The 21,776-nt window shown below is 39.2% G+C and overlaps 1 protein-coding gene across 1 annotated transcript in view; it reads left to right on the top strand.

Annotated features, from left to right (window-relative positions):
- Window positions 1-21,776, top strand: part of AFF3 (ALF transcription elongation factor 3) — a 520,154-nt gene that overhangs the window by 87,969 nt on the left and 410,409 nt on the right. The window contains exons 2-4 of the mRNA XM_064572610.1: window positions 1,825-1,945; window positions 2,981-3,293; window positions 3,489-3,871. Coding sequence (XP_064428680.1) covers window positions 1,825-1,945; window positions 2,981-3,293; window positions 3,489-3,871 — 817 coding nt within the window. The remainder of the gene's footprint in view (window positions 1-1,824; window positions 1,946-2,980; window positions 3,294-3,488; window positions 3,872-21,776) is intronic.

Raw genomic sequence — 21,776 nt, 5'->3', positions numbered from 1 at the left:
GCAGGACAATCATAGCCTCTTCTTTGAACTGGAAGCCTGGTTCTGTGAATAAGAGTGTCATTTTCATCTTATGCCTCCCTTCTGCCAGTCACTATCACCGTAGCGCCCAGAGAGTTCTTAGTGATGGCGAAGTCGGAGCTGTGAGCCTCTCAGCTGGTAAGGCTGTGGCTGTAGCCTCCGTTTATGTGAAGGTCACTGGTTGGATTCCCCAATCTAATAACTTTGGGTAATGTACTAAAGATGAATTAAAATGCTAATAGGTGACATGTTCTGGGTATTTGAACATTCCCTAATCTTAAATGTAAATGAAGTGCCTTAGGTGTTCTCACAGCCTTGCTGGAAGCGTACTTAGCATTGCCCCTTAGCAAATTTAAAGTATATTCTGTCCCCCCAGGCAGAGCTCAAAGGATAAGCAGTATTTATTTTATGATTTTATTTGTGCCCTCTACAGCTACATGGCACGATGTTCTCTCTTATACTCAGGATAGCAATTTAGCTAAAACAAAACAGGACAAAACAGAATCTCGCTCTTTTCATACGTTTCTGTGAACCCACAGCTCCTTTCATTATTAACATTTAAAAGCGGTACATTGGAGTTTGGGCACCTAAAGCTATTCCAAAGCCATTTTGTAGATTACCTTCACGTTCAAACCTTACAACGCCATGAAACATCCCTGTTTTATAATGAAGACACTGGGTGCAGAGAGATTGTGTGGCTTCTCCATCATCATGTCGCTGGTTATGGGAGAACCAGAGTCAGTAGGCAGCTGTCCTGGCTCCCCCCTCAGGCACCTGTGTATTAGCCTCGGTGGGAGCTCGAAGCAAAACAAGGTCACTTAAACCAAATGCTTCTGCTAGGAAATGAAGACAGTGCTCATTCTGAGGGACCTGCCAGTTCTCCACCGAGGCCAGACTTCTTTATATACTGAGCTTGAAAAAACAAGTGTATTTCCTTCAGTTAATGGGTCACTTCCTTATTAGTAGTTGAATTAGCCCCTTTATTTTCTCCTCATGAGGGGGAAGGAGCACTATTTCTCCCTTAGTCCTCCCAGTTATCTGGTGTCTGGTCACTTCATAATTGTATTTTGGGAGAAGAGATATTAATTTTCTTTAACAAAAAGGCTGAGCTCCTTGATGACACACCTTAATTCAATTTCCACTCTCTCCCTGCGTTTCCTGTACCCCTTCCTCCTGGCACATTTTTCATAGTTAGGAGGAGTGATAGTGTCAAATATATCAGAAGGAAGAATTGATTCAGTAGTAGTTTGACGACTTGACTGATTAACAGAGATCAGAAGAAGGCTCATAACTGTGAAAACCACTGCAGCATGGAGTTTTAACAGCTCTTTAGGGAGCTAGTTAATGAAAGAATCAGTACAGAAACAGCCATGCAAAAGAAAAAAAAAAAAGAAAGAAAGACAAGAACAGGAGCATTCCCATATAACACTCAGAGGCTATGTCATAAGGGGAAATAGGCTCATAATTTCTATTTACACACCGCTGTAATTACCGTCTGCCTTAAGATTACTTTCAGTCTTCTCCTGTCAAAGTTGCTTAGATATTTCCCGTCTTACATATCAGGCAGAGAGGTCTAGTACTGGTTGGAACTTGCCCTAAGGATTTTTTTTTTCCTCCTGAAGAATGTAATTATCAGACACCCAAGCTCCTACTGCTTGATTAGACTGGCTCTAATCTGATCCTTCTTCTCCTTATCACGGCCATTTGTCCATGAACCAGACTTCTGCACTCAGGTGAATGTTCCACCGGGCTTTAGCCTTTAACTTTTTCCTATGTGGTTGTTCTCTTCTCTTTCTCCTGACGCAGTGTCTGTGAACCAGATAGAAATGTGTTACGGAGGAAAGAGCGAGAAAGAAGAAATCAGGAAACTCAGCAGGATGATGGCACATTTAATTCGAGTTACTCCCTCTTCAGTGAACCCTACAAGGTAGATGGTTTTCAGTTGTTCGTCTTCTCCCTCACTTGTACCTCTCCCCCTGTGATGACAGTCTCTCCTGGAAGAGTTAACCAGCCAAACTTCAGCTGCTTTTCTGCCTGTTCAGCCCAGGAAGACAGCTCAGCCACTCAGAATGAGGTCTTCTCCCACAAATCTTGGTGTCCAGTTCACACGACTTGACTGCCTGTTCCCTCAGTAAAATATAACTTTTGCTTCATAATGAGAGCTGCTTGCTGTGATTTTTTTCCATAGTGTAGACTTCATTTCTGCATTGATTTTCAAAGTCAATGCCACTTGTAATGTTTTTTTTTTTTTCCTAAGCTATTCGGAAATAAAAAGAGGTTGGGTAACCTATTTGCCACACATGGGTCATACTGCGGTCAGGCTACCTGATAGGGTAATGAGAAAAAAACTGCTGGATTGTTTCTCATTTACACCAAAGGCCAGAGATACAAGCTGTCTTCCAAAATGAAAGACCTTCTGAGATTTCACTAATATCTGAGGCCTGCACGGAACCATGGGTAGTTTAGGCTGGTGTCTCCTTGCACATTGAGCCCCGTGTTCATTTTAAGCTGTATGCTGACTTCTTCTGCCTGTCACTCTGGGTTTCTGACAAGAATCACTATATATTTAGAAATTGGCAGCAGAACAATTTGAGCCAAATTTAAATTTTTAAGAAAAGCTTCCAGAGGGACTATATAAAAGAAAGAAACCCCAATCCTGGAAAGCCTTAATCCCGACGGTTTTGCGAAGCTACGGTGGTATGTTTTCTGATTTCCGTAGCTGCATCACCCCACCGAGGATAGATTCCCTTTTGATGTAGTCTGAGGCTCTTAACGGCTTCCTGGTCCTGGCGTGATGCAGGGTGGATGGACTTCAGAGATGACAATTCTGATTTCATCTCCCAGCTCTCATTCTGAATGTGACAACCCTGACTCTGTGAGCCAGCACGGCACCTCTCCGTTGTCTCCTGTGTTTCTCTTCTCTCTAATGACAGGGTGCTTCTTGTGTTTTTCTTTTCTCCAGACGAACAAGGGGGATGAGCTCTCCAACCGGATCCAGAATACTTTAGGCAATTACGATGAAATGAAAGACTTTTTAACTGATAGGTCTAATCAGAGTCATCTCGTTGGCGTTCCCAAACCTGGGGTTCCTCAGGCTCCTGTGAACAAGATCGATGAACATTTTGTTGCAGATTCAAGAGCCCAGACCCAGCCCTCGTCTGTCTGTAGCACTGCTTCTTCCACACCAGCCGCTGTCCCCGCACAGCAGAGTAAGAGGGGCACCATGGGCTGGCAGAAGGCTGGGCACCCGCCATCGGATGGCCAACAGAGAGCAAGTAAGCACGGACACAGGTTGCTTGATTTGAACAGATCTGCTAACCCAAAGAACCATAATAAAAAACCTAACCAGTCTGTGTCGAGCCCCTCATCCTCATCTTCCTCTTCTTCTTCCTCTTCTTCTTCTTCTTCTTCTTCTTCTTCTTCTTCTTCTTCTTCTTCTTCTTCTTCTTCTTCCTCTTCTTCCAACTCAGCACACCAAGGCTCTCTCAGGACCTTGCTTGGAGATGGTGTTGGCAGACAGCAGCCACGAGCCAAACAAGTGTGCAATGTAGAGGTGGGTCTTCAGACCCAGGAAAGGCCACCTGCTATGGCAGCCAAGCACAGCGGCAGCGGACACTGTGTCCAGAACTTTCCTCCATCCCTGGCTTCAAAACCCAGCCTGGTCCAGCAGAAACCAACTGCATACGTGCGGCCGATGGACGGCCAAGATCAGGCTCCTGATGAGTCTCCAAAGCTTAAGTCATCCACAGAAACCAGTGTGCACTGCACGTCATACAGGGGAGTCCCGGCCACCAAGCCAGAGTCCGCCAGAGCCAAGGCCAAGCTTTCCAAATTCAGCATCCCCAAACAAGAGGTGAGTCTTTTCTCAACGCCACCTACCTGCATCTGAGTTGATCTCAGTGATGACTTGACAGTTATAAATTCAATGCCCATGTTTCTTTATTTTCAGCGTGTGAACAACTTTGTGTGGTAGGATTTGTAGCAATCGCTAAAGGAGGATGTACACATAAATAATAATTTCTTAAAATCTCAAATTGATTATCATCATTTTTTTTAAGTTCCGACATATGCAGTTATGTGTCCATGTTCATTCGGGAAGGAATGTTTCCTTCAATATAGTTCAAGGGATTTTTTTTATGAATGAGTCAGTGTCGACATGGATAGTATATATTAGAAATAAAAGTATTGTAAGGGCCATATATAAAGAGGTTAATTTTTATGTAAAAGAGTTCAGAAGTTCAACATTTTTGCCAGTTTTGAAATGTTCCAAAACGTAAAGGAAACTTCATAATGATTTTTAAAGTAATTATTAAATGACTCAATATTGAATATGGTGAATATTCAAATGTATCAGATGTCCCATCCATATTATAATACTTAAAATCCAGGTTAATTGATGTTAATCAAGTAAGGATCTCCTTGTCCTGTGAAAATGATCTTAGATTATATGAAGAGAGTGAAATCTTTTAGTTCAGATTCTTCTGGTTTGCGTCTTGAATTTAATCTGAAGTACTTATTTATTGCATTACAAAATGTATAGACTAGGTGTGTGGAATATGAGAACTCAAAAAGGCAAATCACATAATCACAGAGGTAGCAAAGAGTCTAGTCTACTTGAACAGTAAATCTGGATAGAAAATGAAGTCTTGTTTTAGAGAAACACATTTCATCCTATATTCCAAATTGATGACACTTGTCAAGAACACACGAAAAAGTATGCATGCACATTTTTTTGTTTTGCTCTGATGTGATATACTAATTAACATAAAATGTGAATTCTAGAGCATTGGACTTAGGAACTATTCAGTTTCGTCTTTCTTTTTGACATATTCAGTTTTAAAGATGGAATAACACTGTGGCTAGCATATTCTTTGTATCTTAATTTGATTTAATGACCAAATAAAACACAAAATGATTTGATGTTTCTTGTTGGGAGTCTGACAAGGCTGAACTTAATCATTTCTGAGTTGAGCTCTCACCTCAGAAAGCACCGTGCACCAATTGGGAGATCAACACAGTGCCCTTAGAGAAGATATATTTTTTTTAATTCCGAGATGTTTACACAGGTTCTAATGAGGAAATTAAGTGACATGTACACCAGTAACTCCTTTTGATTATTCGTTTATGATGGATTCCATAAAGTATTCTTAGGAATTAATAGAAGCAGCATATAACTTCTGCAAGCATTTATGTTTTGGAAAGTTTGTAGGAAACACATATGAATATCACCTTATAAAACTGAATTTATCAAGCCCTTTGATTTGTGTTATCATCATCAAATGACCTGGCAAATAAAACATGGCTTATCCTTGAACAGAGGTGACTATAACTGCCAGGAATCCATTATAATTTTAATCCCAATTGATTCCTTGTTAAAATGATTTTTATGTGCCAGAGAAACTTCAAATTTATTAGGTAGTAATTTATTTATTTACTTTGTAACCCAATGAGCTGATAAAGCCCTGGTTAAAAGCCCATTTTTGATAGCCAGTACAGCCTTATGCAGATAACTGTACAGTTTTCATTAGGCTTTTGGGTATATCATTAATAATGTGGACACTTTCAGGACGCCCTTCCAAGACCCCAGATTGGGAATGACACATTGTACTACGGTTCAGTAATCACAGAAAGAGGGAAATGCCTGAGATAGAAAGTCATACCAAGAAAAATTAGAGCTTTTATACAGGAAGTGTTTCATTGCCCCCATGTAATGACATTGAGCCTGTCCGCTTGCTCCCTTCCTAACATTTTATACTGAAGACTTTAAAGAGGCCAATCATGCATTGATAGAAAAGAGGTAAGAAGTGTTGTTCAAAGAACAAAGTTTTAATTGGTGGATTTGTTTTTTTGGGTTTTTTTCTGTAGGGGAGATAATATAGTCCTTATTTTAGCAAAAAACTGTGTATTATGGAAAATATGGTAATTGAATTGTGCAGCACTTGTGTGTTGCACCCCAGTCTATTATAATAAGGGAATGACTCTTTCCCAATTAGCAGCAGGGTAGTATCTATGAGTTACATTTCCTATCCTTCAGACTCAAAGAGTTTTTTTGTTTGCTTGTTTGTTTTACAGTACTCCAAGAGATTCAAAAATACCTTTTGCAAGTATATCACTCAGTGTTTATAGGGCATCCCTATAAAACGCACAATCGTAGCATAGAATTTTATCAGCTAATCAGATTTTGCTTTTTGAGGAAACATTTGCTTTTATTTTTTGGAGAGAATAAAACAAACATGGCAAATAATTAAGAAATATTAATGCCTATTTTTTTTACACAGATAGTACCTAGATGAAAATGTCCTCTTGATAGTACTGACATTAATTTCCAATAATTTAGGGAATGCGTTTTTTAGGGAAATTTACAGAGGCTGTGACCGAAAGGGAACTTTTTCATGACTTGACTATAGTTTCCCAGGACGTTAGCTATAGAGTGAGACTTATGCCTGTGTGAAGGCTTGGGGGCTAAAAGGAAGTGTTAGGTAAAAATGACGTAAAGACAATGGAGATGCAAATATAGCTGAATAGGATTGTGTAGGTACAGTCCTCATAAGAAATCAAATCAATGACTAGGTATAATGCAATAGGAGAAATTAAAAAAAAAAAATCTAAGTTGTGATCTCTGCCTGCAAGAAATTTACATGAATTGAATAAATTAAACTCCAGCACTTAGCTTTTAATTTGCAATTTCTCTCACATACAGTCCAAACTAAATTTAAAATTGGCCTTCTAGTTCTAGAAAATTTCCTCACCTTCATAATCCTTATAGTAGAAAAATCTTGTGCTGTTTTAAAAAATTGAGAATTTGTGAATCTCTTTTGCCTGATTTTATACTTCATAAGTTCTTCATTCTTTTTCTTACAACATCTGCACTCTATCTGCTGCCATGGTGAATTATTTGTTATAATTCTTTAGTCTTCAATAATAGGTAATTAGTGTGGAAAAATTCAGTGCAATTTGATGTGGAAGTTAAAGACCTGAAGGGGTTTCTTTAACTGATACACCTGTCTCTTGGCTGGTTTTCCCCAGCTCAGTTTTGTGTTTAATGAAAAACATATTTTTGTTGTTATAGCTGACTTTTTTATTCTTGATGCCATCCCTCATTAAGTGAGCCTTCCCTGGAGCGTCACTTGGAAGGGTGACTAGTGTTAGGTGAGAGAAGAGACAGGGACATAAGAAATGACTGCAGATGCATTCTAGAACATTCTAGGGTAGGGCACACTAAATCTTATTTCCAGTCGAAGCAAGTCATTTTTTGTTTCGCATACACACACAAAATAAATGTTTTGCCCTTAACATGTAATTCAAGATCCAGACACTGGGGACTATTAACCTAGTGGGGCAGATACAAGTTTTGTGGGACCTAAAATGTATACCATCTTTGGGGTTTTCATCAGTAAAAAAGGAGTAGAAAATTACCTTATACTTGAAATTTTTGCAAAAACAAGTATTAACTCATTGCTAGGGCCCCTCCTGGGGCCTTGGAGGAATCTTCGCTTAAGAGGCCCTGGAGCTTATGCATCATTAGCTTCATGCTGTATCTATCTTTGGCTCATGGAATAATAAGAAATTGTTATTAAAATGATAATTTTAGATTTGAAAAGAGTGCTTTATATTGGCCTCAAACTTGGTAGAATTTAAAAATACATATGTATATGCTAGGTGATACAGGAAGGCAGAAATGGGACAATCCTATAAAACAGGCCTAATATGCAGTGCTGTTGAGATAAAATATGGGAATATGGGCCTCACGGGCCATGAAGTTAGTTTGTTTGGCAAGTTTCAGCTTCAGTGGCACTCCAAAACATACACATTTTAGTTTCTGTTATTAATTTAATGAGCAGCAATGATTTAAGGCCGCCCTTGCAGAAGGGCTCTGATGGCTGAGAATAGAACAAATCTGAAAAGCCAGGGAAGGATGGAAGGAAAGCAGGGCCTGCTGCTCTTAGCTGAGTCAGTGATAAGGAAAGAGACACCTGAATTTGAATATAAATTAATAGACCGAATGTATATGGGGAGTTTTCCTAGTGGTTGATACACAGTGGTTCATCCACAAGAACAGAGAGACCGTTTTTGGTTGATCAGAATTTCATTTGTTAAAATAAGTAATTAAATAGTTTAAGGTGTATTGATTAATCAGCATATTCATGACGGGCATTTTAAAATCACCATTTATACCATGAATAAGAGCAGAAAGATAAAGCACCATGATTCCACAAAATAGCTTCCTAGAAAAGCAATTAACTGATTTTTTTTTCTAAGTTCACAGAAGATAAATGATTTAGGCTTCCTATTTCCTGTCACTCTTGGTTACCTTTGTATGAAAATGGATTTCTTCCAAATTAAAGTCGGCACCAGCCTGTCGGACGGGAAAGGCATCTGCAGAGCAATGTGTACATTACATATTCATGCCAGTCTAAATTTCTTAATTACATTTGAGATGTATAATGTTTTCAAATGGAAGTATGCTATCTGATTGCTCATTGATGAAATGAGGGTGTGTGGCCGGGCTGGCGACTCGGTTTCTCTGTCTGTTGTGGTTTCATCCTCCCCATCATCATCACCTCCGTCCTCCTTCACCCACTGCAGACCGAGGCCATGTCCTGTGGGACAGCAGGGCTTAGTAACAGCACAGATGGTTATGCTCCATGCTTCCTCCTCTCCCTGTCACGCACGCCGTGCGTTCTCTTAGAGAGGATGCGGGCAGCTTGTACCCCTTAGACTTAGAAGAGTGAAGACCCACAACTTTGATCTCAGATACTGGATGAAAGCACTTGTTTTCCATCTTATAGATGGGTCACTCTGAAGGTCATAATGAAGGCTGGCAAGTGGAAATGTTTCCATATTTTTTGGCACTTTTATGTTCAGCTAGTGCGGCCCTAAAGGTAAAGCACTTAGCCACTTAAAAATATCTTCCATTTCGGGGCGCCTGGGTGGCTCAGTCGTTGAGCGTCTGCCTTCGGCTCAGGTCATGATCCCAGGGTCCTGGGATCGAGCCCCGCGTCGGGCTCCCTGCTCCGCGGGAAGCCTGGTTCTCCCTCTCCCACTCCCCCTGCTTGTGTTCCCTCTCTCGCTGTGTCTCTCTCTGTCAAATAAATAAATAAAATCTTTAAAAAAAAAAATATCTTCCATTTCTGTAACCCTTTATTAAAATGTGTCTTGTGTTAAGGTGCCGGTGTCCTTTTCCATCCCCTTTCCTCTCTGGGCTCCTTTAGATTCATATTATAAAACCACATTTTCTAGCCATGAGGTAGGAAACTACTCCCAGGGATGGAGGTGTTGAGAGCGAGACCCGGAGGGAGGCCATTAGAAAGCCCCACTTTACATTCCCTGTATATTTTCTCAGTTCTCATAAAGTTTCCTCTCCCGGAAAGCATCTGGACAGATTACGGGGCTGTTTGCCCTCAAACTGCAACCTTATGTGTGTTGACTTCAAACCTGGGGCTAATCAAGAGCCTAAGCCCTCTGTGTTTGGAGTCACTTGAAGAGATGGTATGTGATCCAAGAACCTCTCCCACATTGGAAAAACCATCACTGGACAGTCCAGTGACAAAAGCCTCTTGTTCTGTATCTCATCTGTTCTTGGTTGGAAATCCTGTGCACCCTCTCAGATACACAGGGATGCACGGTGGAATGATGATGGGTCTGCCAGGTGTAGGTTCAAATCCTGGCTCTGCCACTCATTAGCCATGTGGCGGGGAGCAAGGAGTTTAACTTCTCTGGGCCTCAGTTTTCTTATGTGTGGAGAAAATGATAGTATCTACGTGGCAGAGTTACTGGAGAGAGGAGTTGATCGATGAGTTGAAGAACGTCATGTGCTTAGCACAGTGATAATATGGTAAGCATTCAGGAAACATTGGCTGTGTTACCTTTACTAGAAATAACCTCTGAAACGACAAAAGCAAACAAGATACGGAAGTGAGGATATTACTGGAAGTGGTTATGTGCGTGCGTGTGAACTAGAGAGAGAGAGGCAGAGAGAGGAGGTGGGAAGAAAAAGAAAAATGAAATTCTGAAAGTTCTTTTGTGTTTATTTGTTGGAAATAATGGAAATCTTGAAGACTGAGGTTATCCTGGATTAATATAGCAAAGCCTAAGTGACGTGATTCTCTCTTATTTAATGCCTAGCCCCCTCCTGAGATGTTATTGCCAAGCCTGGGATCGGATTTCCTCTCTCTTTCTGTGTATTTGGCTTTCCTGAGCTATTATTACCTGTAGTAGAACATATCACGCTTGAGCTTTATTTCCAGTTAAAGGAAATATAAAGTCAACAAGATATGGGCTGAGGAAAAGTGTTAAAATTTTCAGGTAGTAAGTATTGAGAATGACTCACTGAAACAGATCTCTTTGAAGTCACACAGTATTAAATAGTGTTTAATTGGGCCGAGCAGGAGAATCACTTACCCACACGATTAACCGGCGTTAGCAATGCCTTTATAGTAGAGGAGAGTGCAGTTTCCCTGCTGCTAGTCACACATTCCATTCTGTAGCTGCACGCGTGACGAGCAGCCTGCGGCTACCCCTGGACGGAGCAGTTTTCTGTTTTGGCCAAAGGGCAGGCTTTAGGATCGACAGACACTTTCAGAAGTGATACTGCCCCACTTTACGTTCCATCTCTGCAGTAATTGGCCTGATTTTAGAACAGAATGAGGAGTATGGCTTCTGGAGCTAGATTGTCTGACTTCGACTCTCGAGTCCGTTGGCTCGCCAGATGACCCTGTGTCTCAGTGGCTTTATCTCTGACACGGAATCATGATTGTACCTTTATTAGTGGGCCCGGGCTGCCGTGGCGAAGTACCGCAAACTGCGTGGCTTAGCACAACAGAAATTGTCTCACAGTTCTGGAGGCCAGAGCCCTGAAATTAAGGTGTTGGTAGGGTTGGTTCCTTCTGAGGGCTGTGAGGGAGAATCTGTCCTAGCGCTCCTTCCCTGGCTGGAAGATGGCTGCCTTCTCCCTGCGTCTTTACGTTGTTTTCCCTCTACCCGTGTGTCTGTCTAAATTTCCCCTTTTTTTGTAAGGACATCAGTCATTTGGATGAGGGCCCACCATAATGACCTCGTTGTTAACTTGATTACCTACGTAAAGACCCTATCTCTATCTAAAATTTAAAATTGTGAGGGACACAATTCACTATAACAGTACCTGATAGCATTTGATAGCATTTTTTATGACTACTTAATAAGTTAATAGTTGTACAGTGCTTAGAATAGTGTGCCTGGCACATAGTAGGCACTTAAAAATCCACAATAAGAACTTATGATTCTTAGTATGATTATTGATAGTAGCTCTGTTTACTTCACATTTACCTTCTAATGTGCTCAGCCCTGGACAGTTTGAGAGCTCAGAATCTGGAAACTGAGGTGAGGTGATGAATTTCACTAGAATATGAATGTCGTAAAAGCAAGGATTTTGTTCTGTTCTTTTACTGCTTTGTTTACTGAAGCTTCCCTAACTGTGCCTGGCACATAGTTTGTGCTCAATAGGTATTTGTTGAATTAGTTAATTAATTTAAGGCTATGGGTGAAGGAAGTCACTCTCCTCCAACAACTGACCTCCTCTCCTTGGGGCATCAGTAATTCCTGCCAAACCTTTTATGGGAAGAGAAAAGCCAAACACTGCCAACATGTAATTTATAGCTGCTGTTACAAAGAGAAATAGGAACCATATTTACTGATGTATGTAAACACAGCCCATGTAAAATAAACCATGGAGCTATATGCTGGCCTCAGAAACAAAAGCCAAAGCAGGCCGGGGCTCTGCCAGGGATGTTATGTGCTCTGCCTCTTTTGCCTTGTTCTCCTTTGTTTGGTTGGTGTGAGTAAGAGCCCTGGCCTGGGAGCAGTGTGTACGGTGCTCTGTGTATGTGCGGCAGGCAGATGCTTCTGTTCTCTGACCACTATGATGTGAGCTGTAGCAAAAGAATGGAATGAGGAGGGTGGTGAGGGGCACGGGACAGTGCGGGGGAGACCACAGTTTCAAACTTTCTGCCATGTGAATTAAGTTTTAATGGATTTAAAATAGCCTGGCATACATGGAGCTCATAGAGGTACTCCTTGATGGCAATGGGTACTGATTCCCAGAATGGCTCTTTCTCTCTACATTTCATTTTGTGCTTCATGGATCTTGTTTCTGTCATGATTCCTATTTCACTTATTCATGGTAATGCATTATTTCATAACTTATGCAAACATAATCCGCATATTTATCCAGAGCTCTGTTTATTTGTTGTCTTGGAGACATATCCTTCAGAAATATTGCTGGTTACATAGCATTTGGGTCCACATAGCCAGTGGCATGCCTTTAATACACAGTATATGTTGGACTCCTTATCTGTGTGACAGAAGACTAAACAGTAGAAAATAGAAAAATGTGTACATTCAGTTTTGGATCTACATAAGCCCTGGGAACAAATATGGATCAGCTGCTCTCTTTCCCCTCCCCCCCAATTCTTAGATGTTTTGAAAACCTCACAGAGAGAGCATGGGTGATGGAAGGTCTCCTCCAGACCTCCTGTGGGATATTTGACTCCTCTCTGTGACATCCCTATTGAGGCTCTTCCTGTCTGTGTTCAGCCCCCACAGGTAAGAGGGAACTTTCTACCTCCTGGGGTAGCCTTCCCATCTTTGGGCAGCTCTCACCCTTCCTTACGTTGACCTACAAATCAACCTTCTAGTCACTTGCACTTCTTAGCTGCCGGTGTGCCCACTGGGATTTCACATTGCTGGCTCTTTCATTTGTGTTTGTGTTTTGTTATTAATTCCCATAGGTTTGGTCCTCCGGACAGTCCCTCCCTTAGGGTCACCCCATCCTTTTCCCATGGCGTCATAGTGATTTAAACACGAGTTCTCAGAGGAGCCTTCCTTGCCTCAGTATAGCCTATCTCGATTACTCCATTACCATTTTGATTTTTACCCTTTTATGATTTGTGGTAAGTATTATGGAAAAGAGTAAAAGTGGCTGGGTTCACACCTGTAAAGGAGTGAAGGGTTTGGAGGATAGGGAGTAGGTTGCACTATTAAAAAGGGTAGTTAAGGGGCACCTGGGTAGCTCAGTCGTTAAGCGTCTGCCTTCGGCTCAGATCATGATCCCGGTGTCCTGGGATTGAGCTCCACGTCAGGCTCCCTGCTCAGCAGAGAGCCTGCTTCTCCCTCTGCCTCTCACCCTGCATGTGCATGCTCTCTCTCTCTCAAATAAGTAAGTAAATAAATAAATAAATAAATAAATAAATAAAGTATTTTTAAAAAAGGGTAAAGTAATCCTCATTAAGAAAGTGAGATTTGAGCAAGAAGAAGGTGAGGCAAGGTTAACAGGAAGGTATCTGGAGAAAGGAGTTAGTGGGAGTAGAGTGGATAGCTCAGGCAAAGGCCCAGGTGGGAACACACCTCCTCACCCTGTAATACCAACAGAACAGTGTGCTGGCACAGAATGCACGAGAAGGACGGAGGCGGGAGAGGAGCCCACATCATGTAAGGCCTTTAGGCCACAGCAAGGATCATGGTGTTACTGTGGGTGAGAATGGGGAACCCTTAAGGAGTTCTGAGCACAGAGTGTCACGGTCTGACTTAGGTATTACAAGGATCGGTCTGGCTGTCAATGTTGAGAATAAACCGTAATGGGATAGAGGTGGAAGCAGGAGATCACTTGGCAGATTATTTCCCTAATCTGGGGCAGAGATGATAGCAGTTATAGGAGTTAGGTGGTAGCAAAGGTAATGAGAAGGTTGGATCTGGACATATTTTGGAGGAGAGTCAGGTAAGAATTGACTGGTTGGGTGACAGATGGAGAGGAATTGAGGACAAATTTTTGACTTGAGTAACTGTAAGGTAGAAGCTGCTTTCAGCTGAGGTGGGAAGAAAGCAGGTCTTTGAAGAGAAGAGCAGGAATTCGCTTGAGCTTATTGAGTTTGAGGTGTCTATTAGACATCCAAGTGGACATGATCAGTACACACACACATTGTAACCACAAGCGTGGAGTTCAGTAGAGAAGGAAATATGTATCTGGGCTGGAAGATGCAGATTTGAAAGTGGTGAGCATGCATGTGATAATGCCTTGAGGTTGGATGTGGTCACTCAGGGAGTGAGTGTGGCTAAAGAAGAGGGCTGAGCCCTTATGCATTCCTACATCAAGGGATTAGTGAGAAGAGAAGGTCCCGGCAAAGGAGACAGAGAAGAAGGGATCAGTGGGTTGGAAGAAGTCAGTGCAGTATCTAGGAGACATGAGAGAGGATATCAAGAAGAGAAGGGAATTAGCAGTTTTAATTCTGCCGATGATGGATTTAGTAACATGGAAATCATCAGTTACTTCAAAGAGTGTTTTGGGGGCCAAAGTCTGAGTTTAAGAGAAAATCAAGAGAAGGAATTAAAGATGTTACATAGAGACAACTCTTTCTAGAAATTTTGCTGCAAAGGGCAGCAAAGATTTTGAGAGTAATATATCTTCATTATAAAAATTTGGGTAACATTAAGAACATAAAGGAGAAAAAAAAACATGTAATCCTGCAGTCTGGAAATGGTCACAGTTAACATTTTGATATAGATTCTTCTGTTTTTTTTCTATACTTAGACCTTCTTTATTGAATCAGGATGAAGCTATCATATATGGTTATTTTCCCAATTATTCTCCTTGCATGCCATAACCACTTTGCCATGTCACTGAACAGTCTTTGGCCAAATTCAGTATATGGTCTTTGCATCTCATTTAGTTGAGAATTTCAATGGTTTTATCCTATGCAGATACCATAATTTATTACATAATCCTTTTGTCAGGCATTTAAGCTGTTTTCAATTTCTTTTCACTATTGTAGATTATTATTATTATTATTATTTTTTAAAGATTTTACTTATTTATTTATTTGAGAGAGAGAGAGAAACAGCACGAGAGGGGAGAGGGTCAGAGGGAGAAGCAGGCTCCCCGCTGAGCCGGGAGCCCGATGTGGGACTCGATCCCAGGACTCTGGGATCACGACCTGAGCCGAAGGCAGTCACTTAACCAACTGAGCCACCCAGGCGCCCACTATTGTATATTATTCTGCAGTGAATAGCCATATAAGTAAATTTCTGTAGATATCATATTTTCCAAGGAGAAATTCTTAGACATCTAATTTATAATTCCAAAATGAACAAAGGTTATCATGTATAATCTTTTGTGATTTTCTTTTCATGTTCTTTACCCATTTTTCTGTTGAAGTGTTTGTATTCTTTCTTACTGAGTTATGAGTTTTTAAAATTAAGAAAATGAACCTTTTCTAAATGTATTATAAGCAGTTCTCCCAGTTTCTTGATTAACCTTTGTTTATAATGTAGAAATTAAATTTTGTATCTTTCTTCCTTTTGATCTCTTCCTTTGTAATTATGGTTAAAAAGGCTATTTCCATAGATATATTAAAGAGTTAAATCTAATGTGTAAAACCATAAAGGAACTAGATGAAAAGTTAGCCATCTGGAATTTATTTTAATATAAGGTAAGCCTTTACTTGTTTATTTTTCCCCACAGTCGTATTCCAGCATAAGCGATGACTCAGTCTGTCTTTTCTTTATAATTCAGTATGAAAAAAAGATAAATACTCCATCTTTATGGAATTGTGACGTCGCTGTGGGTAGGGATCCTACAATGTAATTTCTTAGAGACTGGAAATCTTAAATCAAAATGCTCCAGCCTTTCTTCAAGACCCTGGCATAAGTCATGCCACTGCCACAGTCTACTCCAATCATCAAAGAGTTTCCTTTCTTCTAAATTCCTGTAGGGTCCATGTGTGTTATATTACCATATATTATTATATGCTGTTTTGTGTGCCTGTCTGGTGTCACAAATATATTGGAAGCTCCTCGAGCACAGGCTCTGCTTCTCATCTGTGTTTGCGCCATCACCTCGAAGAGGATTCTGTTAGGTCTAGTACTTAATTATCTTGTTCCAGAGGTCAGGACTTTTTTTCCACCTGAAAAATGGAGACAAATATATTGTAACTGCTTTGAATGATGTTAGGTAGATCAGTAACAGAAGTAAAGACTAGAATGAAATTCAAGCATAGCATATAATCTGACCCAGGCTTCATCCCTATCTACTTATCAGACCTCTTGCTCTTTTCTATGTATACCATTTTTCTTTCAAAAGTTCCTGGCTTTGCTTATGCCTGGAGTATTATTCTTTCCTAGTTTGCCTGCCAGATTCCTCCTTCAGGTCCGGTTCCTCTTATAAAAAATGATATTTGGAAATTAGAAAGTCACCAACCAGAATTGATTATTGTTAATGTATTAGCATATTTGCTTTCCATCGTATTCTTTTTTTAATTTTTATTTTTTTAATTTTTTTTAAAGATTTTATTTATTTATTTGATAGAGCGAGAGGGAACAGTAGAGAGAGAGGGAGAAGCAGGTTCCCTGCCAAGCAGGGAGCCCGATGCGGGGCTCGATCCCAGGACCCCGGGATCATGACCTGAGCCGAAGGCAGACGCTTAACCATCTGAGCCACTTAGGCGCCCCTTTCCATCGTATTCTTGATAGGTATCTGCTTACTTACTCATTGTTTTTGTTAACACGTTACATGCTCATTCAAATTATCTAAATAATGAAGAAAAATGAAATTTAAAAATCAACTCAAATCCACCATCCAGAAAAAAATTGCACAAACATAAGATGAATTTCATTCCGGACAACATTCTCTCTCTTTCTTCACCTCTCTCTTTTTATGTTTCTTTAGTTTCACCAAATTTGAAGACTCTCTTGAGCTTCCATATATGTTCTTCAAATATGCCCATCCTGTTACTTCTTGAAAATGGTTTGCTCTGTCTGCTTGAATGCCTAAAGAATTATTTCTTTAAACTTCTGCAGCCTAATCAAAATATGTCTCAGTATTGAGCATTTCCTGAAACATGGATTGCTCTTTCAATCTTTCCAGATTAGTACATTCTTCCTGTTCAGGGAGTTTTTTTGTATTAAGTGTTTACACACATTGTTTGTACACACTTTTTTTGATTTGCCTCTTAAAGGAATTACTCTTGTGTTGAATCATCTTTGTCTTTCTTATCTATTAGTTCCATTCTAATTGCTTTGATCTGTATTTTTTTCACATGTATTCACTACTATTTTCCTAAGCCTTTCCTACATGTCAGTGATCAGTTTTTGATACCTATTCTGTTTTTCACTATGTCGATTTTGTTTTCATTAGCTCCATCACATGATTATACAATTTTGTTAACAAAAAATTGTGGCCCCGCCAATACTTAAGTCATTCTCTTCTAAGAATTTATACAATTTTACTTCTCACTTCTATTTTATTATTGTAAGATTAGTTTATTGTTCTAATTCAGGGTTTTCATGAGAAAGTTAGAAATGGAGCTTTTCTTCGCTTTTACTATAAAATTTTGGTTCTTCCCTTTCATAGACATTTTCTAGTACCAAAATTCTCAGAAAAAGAAGCATGAACATGGTGCTGCTTCATGAGATGGATTCCAAAAACAGTAACTTAAAAACAAGACAAAAGCTTATTTTTCTTATATTATAAATCTAAGCTGGAATGGTGATTCTGGTCTGTGACATCCTATCATGGACTCAGGCTTCTTTTATTCTATAGCTCTACCATCTATAAGAGTGCTACACTTGTCCACCTGATCCAGGATGGCCCAGGTTCCTTTTGAGCCCTCAGGAAGAGGAAGAGGAAGGGGAAGGGGGAGGGCATATCCTGTTCTTTAAAGTTTCAACCTGAAAGGAGCACAGACTATTTTCCCTCACATCGCATTGACCCCAAGTAGTCACCTGGCTGTCTTAGCTTCAAAGAAGGCTGAGAAATGCATCAGACTTTATGCTGGGTCACCATGTGTCCACATGATTTTTTTTTTTTTATTATGGGCAAAGGCATGAATAGATATTAGGGGAAAAAAGCAGCCTCTGCCCTATAGTAGATATTACTTTATGTCAGTGGTTATTTAAGGGTTTGTCTCATGATTTTTGTGAGCCTTTCAAAAGAAGGAATCCTTTTCTCCATCCTCATTTCCCCAGTGCCTGAGTCCTACATATAATAGGTTGTTCAGTAGTTTTTTGTTAGATAGTTGTTTTTGAATTAAAATGACACAATCCATATATTTTTTTGAATTTCTGAATGAATGGGGTCTATAAACTCATAAAGTGTTTTTAGAATATTATAGAAATTTTTGACAAAGAGGACAGGGCTCCCTATTATATTATTCTAGTTTGATAATTGTCCCTGAAATCAATGATAGCTACAAAGTATATGAATTTGATTGAAGTATAAATATAACCAGTAATATAGGCTCTTCTTACTCAATATGAAAATGTCTTTGGATAATAAGTGGATTCCTATCTAAATTCATGAGTTCTCTTATGACATTTGGGTTAAGCCTGAAATGGATTAATCTTTTTCTGATAAAGTTTCATAAGCTGTGATTTCTCCGGTGACCATGTTTAATTAGATATTAAATAAACTGCTTATCTTTATACCAACAGGTTTTATGACAGCATTTTTTTCCTGAGCTGTATTTCACAGATTAAGTAGCTAGTAGTAGTAAAAAAAATGAATAAATAAATAAATTTTTTTGGTAACCATATATCCTTAGATTAGAAATTAAAACATGCCCACTTTTTAAATGAAAAATAAATATCCAAGCTTAGATTTAAAGAACAGAAATAGTAAGATAGTCTAAATATATACATTTAGTGAAAATAAATTCATTTTGTTTTTCTAAGTACTATTTTACCCCTAGGAATTGGAATTCCATTTAATCTGCAAAGGCTGAAACATTTTTGTGATCAGGTTCTGAAGGTTTTAATTAAAAACTTGAATTTTCTTTCTTTCTTTCTTCCTTTCTTTCTTTCTTTCTTTCTTTCTTTCTTTCTTTCTTTCTTTCTTTCTTTCTTTCTTTCTTTCCTTCCTTCCTTCCTTCCTTCCTTCCTTCCTTCCTTCCTTCCTTCCTTCCTTTCTTTTTCAATGCTATACATTACAATAAGATTCTCCAACTCCAGTATACCAGTGGCATTCTGAATCACTTGTTTTTCCCCCAAGTTTTGGTGTGGAGAGGAGAGACTTGCAGTTCTTGTGGATGCTAATTTAATCTGCTGTTTTAGCAACTGGAACACCACAGAGATTGATCTGGAAACACCAGATGACTTTTTGTACAGATCAGAGCAGGAGAGTTTCTGAATTGCCTGCAGTACTGAGATCCAAAAGGAAAGGAAGATCAACAGTTGTCAGACTGCCTAAAGGCATAAAGTCTATAAAGGGTTTAATTTTTCTCAGTTCTATTCTGTTTCCTAGAGCACAGCAAATTTTTAGAAGAGACTGTTTCACTCTCCAGAAGTTTCTTTAGTTCCATTAAATTGGAAGTGAAATGATTTTTACTTTTCTTGTTAGCCCCTTCTCCTAGGTGAACTTCAAGCGAAGAAGGCACAGGGATAGGTGAGTAGTGTAACCTTGCAGGGACAAAACCTGATGGCTGAACTGGTTGGTTGGGCTTCATCTGAATTCTTGGTTCAGATTTACTAGCATGTATCTCAGATTTGGTATCACTGGACCTTGGTGGTTAAAGATTAAAGAGCATCCAGGCTGTAGGTTTTTTTTTTTTTTTAACCAAATGCTTTCTGGGTTATTTCTGGGTATGTACCATGTTATTACTGGAACTTGATGTCCTGGAATCATCTTAGACTCTCTTTCTTTATCCATACCATCATATCTTGTTGATTACTCTTTTCACAAGTCTCTCATACTCTTCCAAATCCTAGTGCTACTTTCCTGTTTAACTGTTTCACTTTGTTACTAGCTTTTCTAGCTTTTGAATGTTTATCTTGTCAACATCTCTTTAACAAGCCCTGAGTCTCATTGCCTGGTTAATTAACCTAAAGATTCAGTTCCACCTCTTTCTCACCATCAGCAAATGGTGGCCAGCTCCCTATTCCTTGTAGGATATAGAACATTTTGTGGACAAAAGTATGTTAAGGTAATTTAATTTCATAGTGCCTTTAAAATCTTTTAACTGTGATGAAAAACACAAAAAATTTACCATCTTAACCATTTTTTAAGTATATGGTTCAGGGTGAAGTATACGGAGTGTGAATATATTCATGTTGTTGTGTAACAATATTCTGTAATTCTTGACAGTTTTATTCTCCCCCAACCCCCTGCACTGAAGAAAAATGTAAATTCTGTTAAACCTAACACAGATTTAAAGGATTCTATATTTGAGTGTTTAAGAACTTCATGCCAATCAGTTGAAATCATTATGTGCAATTAAGTGGTGGCTGCTGGAGTCTTCCTTGACTTCAGTTATGGTTGTGCTCCTCTTCCTTTCTCTGGTGTCTCTCAAATGAGTAAGGATGTGCTTCACTCATGTTAGGCACTTAGTAACTTTTGTTGATTGGCTATGTGGGATGATACGACCATTGTGAATATGGTCTTTTCTTGACCACCCTTCCAAGAATACAGGCTAATTTCACGATGTTCCTTCCAATGAAACACAGTTCAACCACATCAAGAAAAAAATAGCTAATATTGTTAATAGTCTTATATCATAGCAATTAAAATTAAAAAGAGAACTTGTGGAAGTTGCAAAATGCTTTTCTAAAGCTGTTAATGATCTTATTCGATTGAATTATTTTATTTCATTTGCATTCTTACATGCCTTAGAAACAAGTAAAATGAAAGAGAACGTCGGATTTTGAACTAATTTTTAAATAGTGGGCTAGTTGCAAACAGGACCAACTAGCTGCAAGACTTTGGTCAATTCTCTGAATCGCTCTGGATTTCAGGTGTATTTAATTAGACTCTGTTCCAAACATATTTTGATTCTTTTACATGATGTACCAGTGACCAAAGTAATAACATAAAACAGTGTCAGGCTCAGCACTATATTCTGTTTCTGGATAATGTAACACAGAACCTTTTACATTACAATAAAACCCTAAGATTACACTAAAGTACAATTAAAAAACCCTTCAGATTATAGTATAAAAAATGTCACATAAGATATCAATTAATTTTGTATTTTACACATTGAAATGTTGGTATTCCGGATTCCTTGCTCTTTTTGCCCTATGCATTTTCCCCAGAATTGGGAGGGGAATGCTTTATCCATCCAATGACTTCATATACCATCTGTCTGATTATAATATGTATCTCTGGTCCTGGCCTTCCTTTCAGCTGAAAGCTGTATTTCTAACTGCTTTCTTTCTTTTTTCCTTTTAATTTTTTTTTTAATTTGAGTATAGTTGACACACAATATTGCCTTATTTTCAGGTATACAACATAATAGTGATTCAACTTCTCTATATGTTATGCTGTGCTCACTGTCTAACTGCTTTCTCAGTATGCCCCTATAGATGTTTTTGTAGGCACCCCATACTTAAAATGACCAGCACTGATCATACTGCCTTTCTGCAGAGCAGACTTCTTTGAAATTCTATGTCTTGGCTAAAGGAGCGCCTTCCAGTGGGTCTCTAGGCTAGAACCTTTGAAGTCATTCTCATTTGCTATGTTTCCATCATTCCACCTTTATTCTATCATGAATTACTTTTAATTTGAGATAGCCTCTTGTGTGGAGTCCCTCATCCCTGTGTTTTGTCACCTCTTGGTGTTTTGCCATTAATCTCTTTCAAATTTAGTGCAACATCCACATCATTACCAGACATGAACTGCTAAAAAAATATTTTTCTAATGAAGAAGAAATGGAAAGGAACAAATAAATCTGATCATGTTACATTCTTGCTCCAACAGTTTCTTTGTTCCCCTACTTTCCTAGAGCAGCGTTTAGTATGCC

The sequence above is a fragment of the Mirounga angustirostris genome, unplaced genomic scaffold (assembly GCF_029215605.1).
Source record: "Mirounga angustirostris isolate CCGP_5_RB_7025 unplaced genomic scaffold, mMirAng1.0.hap1 SCAF_10, whole genome shotgun sequence".
NCBI lineage: Eukaryota > Metazoa > Chordata > Mammalia > Carnivora > Phocidae > Mirounga > Mirounga angustirostris.
The sequence above is the reverse complement of the archived record's forward strand: the minus strand, read 5'-3'. Positions and strand labels throughout refer to the sequence as shown.